Source organism: Neoarius graeffei, chromosome 11 (genome assembly GCF_027579695.1).
Source record: "Neoarius graeffei isolate fNeoGra1 chromosome 11, fNeoGra1.pri, whole genome shotgun sequence".
In the NCBI taxonomy this organism is placed as follows: domain Eukaryota; kingdom Metazoa; phylum Chordata; class Actinopteri; order Siluriformes; family Ariidae; genus Neoarius; species Neoarius graeffei.
Genome location: NC_083579.1, coordinates 38,281,376 through 38,291,343, shown reverse-complemented (window position 1 = coordinate 38,291,343; position 9,968 = coordinate 38,281,376). Strand labels below are relative to the sequence as shown.

The 9,968-nt window shown below is 37.3% G+C and overlaps 1 protein-coding gene across 5 annotated transcripts in view; it reads right to left on the bottom strand.

Annotated features, from left to right (window-relative positions):
- Window positions 1–6,931: 6,931 nt before the first annotated feature.
- LOC132894250 (uncharacterized) overlaps window positions 6,932–9,968 on the bottom strand; it is a 44,354-nt gene continuing 41,317 nt past the window's right edge. For 2 of the 5 annotated variants that reach the window (XM_060933836.1, XM_060933835.1), the window contains one exon: window positions 6,935–9,191. In XM_060933836.1, the coding sequence (XP_060789819.1) occupies window positions 7,921–9,191 (1,271 nt within the window). In that variant the 3' untranslated portion in view covers window positions 6,935–7,920. Of the gene's footprint in view, window positions 9,192–9,968 lie in introns of all 5 variants that reach the window. The other 3 variants (XM_060933837.1, XM_060933838.1, XM_060933834.1) reach the window with 2 other exon arrangements.

Here is a 9,968-nt window from a genome sequence, read left to right as displayed (position 1 = left end):
CCTCGACTTTTTGGGTGAAAAAATCTCTGCTGTCAGGATGCAGCAGAAGACCATCCTGGACTTGGTGGAAGAGGTCAGAGCTCTGCGGCTGCAGAACACAGAGAAGGCAAAGAGGCATCGGCGTCGCCAGGGGTATTTTACTGGGGCACGTGCCCCAGTATAGATCTGTAGTGCCCCAGTAAAAAAAATCCAGTGACGAAACGCTCTGAATTTTAAACTTGGGAATAGCTGCAATTTAATTAATTCATAACGTGGGGTAGGCTAACCGATGCGCGAAGAAGACCATCTACAATGCTTTTACATTGGTAGTTTTGGCTGGCCTCGCGCACACTAAGCAATGTGAAAAAAGTGTGCGCGTGACATGAGTAACATCTTGGTTGCTATGGGGACCGCAGACTCCAGCAGCCCTCAGATGCAATGAAATTCAGAGCAGGGGAAACCATCTCTCCGTGTTTTTCAACTGTTTACAGGTTAGTAGACAGTAATTCCACTGTCATTTTTGTAACGCTGTAGAATTAATATGTGTTGGGACATTGTTTTCGTGTTGTCTTGATTTTTTGTTTGAAACGAAGGGATATTGAAAAGTTTGCATTCATTCCGTCGTCTGCAACGTGGCAAGCCGCGAGCCCTCAGTTTGCGTGTTGCCAGATCGCGTTGATAGTTTTGTGATGGACTGTGTGAAGATAGCCACCTAACGTAATGACACACAACTGTTGTTTTGGAGGCTACGTCCAGTTGAGTATTGTAATTGAATTATTGAACCGAATTTCAATTGCACATGCTCATTGCTATTCAATTGCACATTGCACATTGCTATTATCACAAATGTTGCAAATATTCATACTGTTATTATTAAATGATTGACCTGGATTCAGTGTCCTCGTAATCATTTTGAGTTTTACAGCTCTAGTGACTAGTTTTAAGCAGGCCGTTTCTAAATATAAATATCAATATATAAATATATATTACATAAAATATAATATATATTACATAAAATGTAATATATATTATATAAAAAATATAAATATAAATATAAATATAGTGCAAAATTTTTAGCTCGCGCGCTTCGCATACATTTCCTGTGCCCCTTTTGTGCCCCAGTATGGTCTTGGGTCTAGTGACGCCCCTGCAAAGAGGATCGCCTTTCTCGAGAACCGAGTGGAGGAGCTGGAGCAGTACACCCGGGTAAACATCATCATTGTGACCGGACTGCAAATAAAACCCCGGACATATGCTGGAGCAGTGGCGAGAGGAAACGGAAAGGAGCAGAAAGAGGAGGATGCTAACTCTGTGGAGCAACAGGTGTTAGCATTCCTGCACTCCAAAGGTATAGAGGTAAAAAAAAAAAAAAAGCTAACATCGAAGCATGTCACCCTCTCCCACGGAGAAGCAACACAGAAAAACCGGCTGTAATAATACGATTTGCCAATAGAAAGTATAAGATGCAACTATTAAAGCAAGGGAGGAAACTGAAAGGCTCAGACATTTTTCTGAATGAGCACTTAAAAAAAAAAAGCAGACATTGCAAAAAAGGCGAGACTCCTGAGGAAACGGGAAAATCCAGAACACTTGGACACAAAACTAAGATTTTCATAAAGCTGAAAGGATCTCCAGAAGAGGACAAGATCCTGGTCATCAGAGATATTGGGGAACTGGACAAATTCTGAGGGAGCCAATCAAAGCAACTTACAATCATGACACAAGGACTGGACACTTTCCTTTATACTGAGCATAAAACACAAGATATGGAAAATAATATTGATCCAGAAAATAATCTTTTCAGCAACATCAACATCAGCTGCCGGTATTATATTGAAAATCAATACAATGCAACAACCAGAGAAGGAAATAAGATATCAATTATTCATTTCAATACCAGAAGTCTGTATGCCAATTTCCATAAAATGAAGGAATATCTCAGTCAGTTCAATACTCCATTCAATATAATAGCCATATCAGAAACTTGGATCAATGATGAGATGGGAGTAGATTTTGAGCTGAACGGGTATGAATTTAATTATATAAACAGAAAGAACAAAAGAGGAGGGGGAGTGGCAATATATGTTGATAATAGTTTGGAATATAAAATTAATAGCAAAATGACGGTAGCTGTAGATGATTGGATGGAGTGTATTACAGTAGAAATATGTTGTGAAAAAATGAAAAATATAACTGAGCTGTATATACAAATCTCCTGGATCAAGCATAGAAGTTTTTATAGATTGGATGGAATGTTTATAAAATCAACACAGAAGGTCATGTACATCTGTGGTGATTTTAACATCGACCTCTTAAATCATAAAAAACATAAAATGACAGAAGAGTTCATTAACTCAATGTTCAGTATGGGACTGTATCCAACTATTACCAGACCAAGCAGGATCACTTCTCACAGCACCACTTTAATAGATAATATATTTACTAATATCTTGGAAAATAATATAGAGCGTGGACTACTATTAACAGATATCAGTGACCACCTACCTATTTTTAATGTATATTACTGTAATTATAGCAAGAAAAAGGATAATAAAAATTATAAATATATAAGAGTGAAAACTGAAGAAACCATGATTGCACTAAAAAATGACAATGATACAGGACTGGAATGTAGTTTATAAAGAAAAAGATGTTGATAAAGCATATGAGGAATTTTTAATAATATTCAATGAACTATATAATAAAAATTGTCCTATAAAGAAATACAGTAATATACATAAATATACAAATAGTCCGTGGGTCACCAAGGGGCTACAAAACGCCTGCAAAAAGAAAAATATATTATACAGACAATTCTTATTAAAGCATCGAACTACAGAGGCAGAGGAAAAATATAAAAATAAATTAACTAAATGAGGATATGTAAGAGACTATTATAATAAATTAGTGGAGAAAAATAAAAACAATATTAAAAGGTATATGGACTGTACTAAATGGTATTGTGAGAAATGGATCCAAAAATACAAATTACCCGGAGTATTACACTGAAAATGATAAGATCATAAAAAATATGGAGGATGTAGTGAATGGTTTTAACCAATTCTTTGTAAATGTGGGACCAGATTTAGCGGCAAAAATAAAGGAACCCGAGACAACACAATGTGGGGACATAGAAGATATGGGGGATAGAAATCCAAGTACAATTTTTCTAACTGCAACTGATGAGGAAGAAATTATCCAAATTGTAAGAAAATGTAAAAACAAAACCTCTGCAGACTGGAATGATATAGACATGTTAACAGTAAAGACAGTTATTGAGGGAATTGTGAAACCACTCACCCACATCTGCAATTTATCTTTTCAATCAGGTACATTTCCAGACAAAATGAAAATTGCAAAAGTGATACCATTGTTTAAAACCGGAGATAGACACCATTTCACAAACTACAGGCCTGTTTCTTTACTCCCCCAATTCTCCAAAATACTCAAAAAACTTTTTTCAGATAGACTGGACAAATTCATTGAAAAACACAACCTCCTTACAGACAGTCAATATGGATTCAGAACGGACAGATCAACATCGATGGCAATAATGGAACTAATAAAGGAAATCACAAAATGTATAGACAATAAAAAAAAAAAAATAGCAATTGGAGTATTTGTGGACCTAAAAAAAAGCATTCGATACCATTGATCATAGTATATTATTAAGTAAACTAGAAAAGTGTGGTGGGGCGGCACGGTGGTGTAGTGGTTAGCGCTGTTGCCTCACAGCAAGAAGGTCCTGGGTTCGAGCCCCGGGGCCGGCGAGGGCCTTTCTGTGCGGAGTTTGCATGTTCTCCCTGTGTCCGCGTGGGTTTCCTCCGGGTGCTCCGGTTTCCCCCACAGTCCAAAGACATGCAGGTTAGGTTAACTGGTGACTCTAAATTGACCGTAGGTGCGAATGTGAGTGTGAATGGTTGTGTCTGTGTGTCAGCCCTGTGATGACCTGGCGACTTGTCCAGGGTGTACCCCGTCTTTCGCCCATAGTCAGCTGGGATAGGCTCCAGCTTGCCTGCGACCCTGTAGAAGGATAAAGCGGCTAGAGATAATGAGATGAGATGAGAAAAGTGTGGTGTTAGGGGAGTGGGGTGGAGCTGGCTGTCGCGCTACCTAAGAAACAGGCAACAGTTTGTGCAGATAGGTGACCATAAATCTCATTTTATGAACATTACATGCGGGGTACCACAGGGGTCAACATTAGGTCCGAAATTATTCATATCGTATATTAATGATATATGTAGAATTTCGCGAGTACTGAAATTTTTGTTTGCAGATGACACCAATATTTTTTGTTCCGGTGAGAATTTGCAGCGGACTTTAGAGACGATCACAACTGAAATAAATAAACTAAAACTATGGTTTGACAAAAATAAATCATCATTAAATCTAAGCAAAACAAAGATCATGTTGTTTGGGAGACACAAAATAGATTGTAATGTAGAATTGATAACAGACAATACTAAGATAGAAATGGTACAGGAAATTAAATTTCTTGGTGTGATTTTGGATCATAAAGTCTGCTGGAAACCTCATGTAGGATACGTACGAGCAAAACTGGCAAAGTGCTCGGCAATTCTGTGGAAAACTAAACATATTGATTGCAAATCTTTGTGTACTCTATTGCTACGTTCACACTGCAAGGCTTAATGCTCAATTCCGATTTTTTTGTGAAATCCGATTTTTTTGTGAGGTCATTCACATTAACAAATATATGCGACTTGTATGTGATCCTCAGTATGAACGAAAAGCGACCTAAAAGTGTTCCGCATGCGTATTGCGGGATACGACGATGTCACACGCAGTGAGCATGGCCAGTGTTTACGGAAGTAAAACCGACCGGTTGCGGTATGACCCATCCAATCTAGCTTGAATAGCTGTATTCCCCCCAAATGGAAATCAGCTCCCTAACCTCTGCGTCCTTCCATTGAGAAGATTCAGAACCTTCACAGCCCGAAGCGTCCCTCGCATTGATGTCATGCGCAGGGGTGCAGATACATTTTTTGAACTGGGGGGGACATAAAACTGGGGGGGGGGACAAAGCTGCCAGCAAACCAACCCCAACCCCGATATGCCTGTCAAACTTCTTGTGGGTTACCATAGCAACCAAGCTCGAGCTCGCAACCTGTGCAGTCTACGCAGCTCAACCAACCGAATATCAGTCTTTTTGTTTAATGTGAGTTGTTGCAACTATGTATGTACTGCTGTGCACCTCAATAAACTGAATGGTAATTAGTCTTTTGATTTTTCCGTGAGGTTTGCCTTATGCAAAGAAAGACAGCATAGACGTTTTTTCCTCCCTATAAGTGGGGGGGACTGAACGAGGTGAATTTAAATCTGGGTGGGACAAATCCCGCCCGTCCCCCCCTCTATCTGCGCCCGTGATTATGCGCCATGTTGTTGTAACTTTTTTTGAGAGACCCGTCGCCTACTTTAGTGCAGAATAGTGACGTTTGTGGCTTGTTGATGACGTGTAAGTCGGATGAATGCGACCTGGCGGTTCAGACTGAAGTCGCATATGAAAAGAGCGGATAGGAATCGGAATTAGGACCACATATCCAAACGGCCTGGGTCGGATTTGAAAAAATCGGATATGTGTCGTTCATATTGTCAATAAAAGATCGGATACAGGTCACATATGGGCGAAAAGATCAGATTTGAGTCACTTCAGCCTGCAGTGTGAACGTAGCCTATATTACTCATTATTTTTGCCATATCTGACTTACTGTGTCGAAGTCTGGGGAAACACCTACAAAACCACTCTGCAGCCGATATGTACAATATAGAAAAGAGCAATAAGGACAATAAACAAAACAGGATACAGAGATCACACAAACTCACTATTCATAAAATCACATATGTTGAAATTTATGGATCTGGTCAAATTCAGAACAGCACAAATAATGTATAAAGCGAGAAATAATCTATTGCCAAAAAATATACAAGGAATGTTTAGTGAGAGAGAGGGGGGATATAATCTAAGGGGAGACCTACATTTTAAAAAACTAAAGGTTCGAACAAATATGAAAAACATGTGCATATCAAGTTGTGGGGTGACTTTATGGAACAGACTGGAGACAGAAATAAAACAAAGTGCAAATATAAATCTGTTTAAAAAAAGGTACAAAAAATAATTTTTAAACAAGTATATAGAAGAGGAAGTATGTCAATGGAGGATGATGAGGGATAAATAGAATAGAGTTGATTGTTATATTAGAACTAACTTAGTATATGGTATATATGGTACCGTATGTATTTATTTATGGGGATAGTTTATATATTCATATTTACAGGGATAGGTATGTAGTAGATATTTATTTTTGTAATTATATATTTATATAGATATTTATGAAGTGTATATATATATATATATATATATATATATATATATATATATATATATATATATATAGTAATTACATATTTATATAGATATTTTTGAAGTGTATATATGGAATGTAGTACATATTTATTTTGTAATTAAATATTTATATAGATATTTAGGAAATGTGTATATATATGGTGTGTAGTATATATTCATTTTTGTAATTATAAAGATATTCATGAAGTGTATATATGGTATATATTTTTATAGGTGTATTAATGAAATTTGGATTTCGGGGTAGTTAAAAAGGGGGTGGGAAATTAAAAAAAGTATTGTACTTCTTCCCACTCCTTTTTCGAACAACGTGCGGTGTATTGTAATGTCTGAGCTCTTTATGCATTTTATTTATTAATTTTTTTGTCACTTTCTCGTGTTCTTTCTTTTGTATGTACAAATAGTTACATACATTTTTTATACATGTTCGAAATAAATAAATTCAATTCAATTAAAAAAAAACATGAAGAAAGATTTTACAAAGAATGTCTTTTTGTTTGTTTTCAACCTTTGAGGTGTTGAAAATTTATTACTGAAAATCTGGCAGAATGTTCTATTAAAGAAAAGATAAAAAGAAAATAGTCTTTGTGTGTGCTGTGAAGTGATTTGAAAAAATGAAATCGGAATCGGCCAAAATCGGTATCGGCAGGTCACACTCCATGGAAAATCGGAATCGGACCAAAAAATTGCAATCGGTGCATCTCTAGTAAAAACTAAACTTTAACTTCAATTTTGGTGAGTAATTTTCATAAATTTAAAAGACAGGTTTTCCACCAACATCAAGCACAGCAAACTAATGGCCTGCCCTGTAATGTAAAGTTGGGTCGAGGAATGAAACCAGGCAGGGTTCTGGTAAAAATTGTTTTAGCTGTCTTCTCTTAAAGAACTTAAAAGAATTTAGATTGAACTGAATAATCTCAAATGCTTCTTGTAGCTTTAAAATAGTCCCAGCAGGTGACTCTGAAGAAAAATACTGTGTGTTTGAACACCGCCCGCTGTAAACACTTTGCATACACCCCAATGACCGACTCCACCGACTGCCAAGACACCACCGCACACGATTCCGTCATCGGCACAGTGGAGCATCACAAATTGCTACCTGGTCTGTGGGAAACACTGAAATGTTTTAATTTACAAACATTTTACCATTGACGACCATACAAGTTATTTACACCTGTTACAATTATGTTCAAATCTGCAGCAATTCAATAATTTGGCAGTTTTTGCAAAGAATTCCACGTCAAAATTATAATTCAAACTATAAAGCATACAGCAATGTTTATAAACTTTTATCACTGTATAATATTTACAATACATTACACTGAATTGTGTCATTTGCAGTATGGTAAAAATTTCCATCAAATCCTTCTCAAATATGTACATTAACTGTGATTGAAATTATGATAAAAAATATCACACATCTAAAATTGTTAAAAGAATTTTAAGCTGTCTTTGTCATAAGTATTACACAAACTAAAAAAAAAAAAAAAGTAGCTGTTCAGACATCATGTAATCCATAAAATGAGGGTTTCAAATAAACTTGAATTTTGTCCTTATTTTTTTCACTCAAAAAGAATCATGGGGTCAGACAGGTTCGTCAATGCACAGCAGACATGTACTATTTTGTCCAAAGATGTTATTCCATTATCTTTTGAATGTACAAGAGATATGGGCACAGTATTGCTCAGTATTGTGTATTTCTGACGAACCATTCCAATAACCCTCTCAACATGGATTCTGGCTGACGCGAGCGCCCTTGTGCCCTCCACATCCAACGCGCTCATTTGGGACGTTCCCCGAGTAAACGCAGAAATGTTTACATTTGCAGAAGGCAATCCAACAGCGTCACCTCCATCAAACCCTCTGTCTGCTAGGATCAGATCCCCTGGCAAAAGTTCATCCAGAAATCCGCAATGTTCCGTTATGTGTTTGTCGCTGCAGTGACCATCCCACCCCTGAGAAACGAAACAAACCGCGCCTTGTGGGGCAATACCTATCAGATATTTTGAAGAGTTGTGGCTTTTATTCTGCGAACAGGTTTTTCTCGGTGTTTCCACATCACTCGGTTTTTCCTGAAATATTTCAAAACAGTCAATTATACAGCAACATTTCTCAAAGTTTTGTTGAAATGAAACTGGCAGACTTTGCCGTAAATGTTCCCTATCTGGCCAGATCACCAGCACCGGAACGAGGCGACAGAACATAACATCACACGTGTTACTAAATACTCTGGATGCAGTTTCCAAAGAAATGGAAAATAAGTAGGCTAAAAACTGTAAGTTTAAGTTCAGTCGAAGATGCATACATGTCAGCAGGAACTGCCGGAAAGGTGAAAACTTCCTGTTTAAATTTAAATAAGGCCGTATAAACTGGAACGTCGCCATCATAATCCCATATGTTGGAAGACCTGTAAATTGTTCCACTTTGTCATTGTCCTCTGAAAAAGACTCCGGACAGAGAGAGTATTTTTTCAGTTGTTCCTTCAAAGTACGATTTTCCTTCCTCAGGATTCTGCATTCAAGCTCAAAAGGCAATGCTTCATTTTCATCTAAAGCTTCTGCACTTCCTTCATCTTTGAGATCTGCAACTTCAGGAGATAATTCAGTGGAATCCGTGGAGCATTCAGAAGGAGTGGTTACGTCAGTGTCTCGAAGGCCAAGCACTGCACATTCTGCTGTAACTTGTTTTCTACTTCCACGTTTCCTTTTCTTCAGGTTTTGTCGCTTTTCAGACTTCTGCAATGCTTTTGTGTTTTTTTGTTTTGCAGACGACTTTTTGTGTGTGAAAATGCTCGGCACATAATCAGGTGACAGGGGGTGATTACTTTTCTTCCCTGTAAATCACAACAAAATATTAATTAGTTCATTTACAGGTTATTTTCATTAAACTCATTATTATAGTAGTGTCAAGCATGCTGGGAAAACTTCGATGCAAACAAACAATGTAGAGCTATAAGAAGTAATATTTTCATTGTTTGCTAAAAGCATGAACAGCTCCGTTTCATTTACGCCGAGTCCATTTATCATCATGAAGATACTTAATAGCAATTAGTATAAATACAGAGGTGATTATAGAAAATCGTGTGCGCCGATTGGTTGAGAGATTCGAACCATTTCTCAATAATCACCTCAAGTGACTCGGCAAAATGGCGGCTAATCCAGGGCTCGAAATTAACTTTTTTTCTTTGTGTCCCCCAGTGGTCCCGAATTCTGTGTTGTATTGTCCCGAATGGAAGCAATAGTGTCCCCATTTTTTTCCTCTCTGAAATAACCAGTGGTTAATATTATCATATGAAGTTACTATTATATTTGTAACTATACGATTTTGAACCCTTTATCATTTTTACAATAAGTCACAAAACACAAGTGACACATGTCCTATACATCATCTACTTCAAAATTACAGTTATTGCTAGGGCTGCTCGATATTGGAAAAAATCAATATCACGATTTTTTCAGTAAATATCGATATCGCGATTTTTAAAACGATATTTATACACCTTTTTTTAAAGCCCTGATCATCAACACCTGAGGCACCGGGCCACATTTTTATAGTACAGGCCTCATAGGCTACCTGTCAACCCTTCCCGTTGTACCCTGAAACGCCTTTT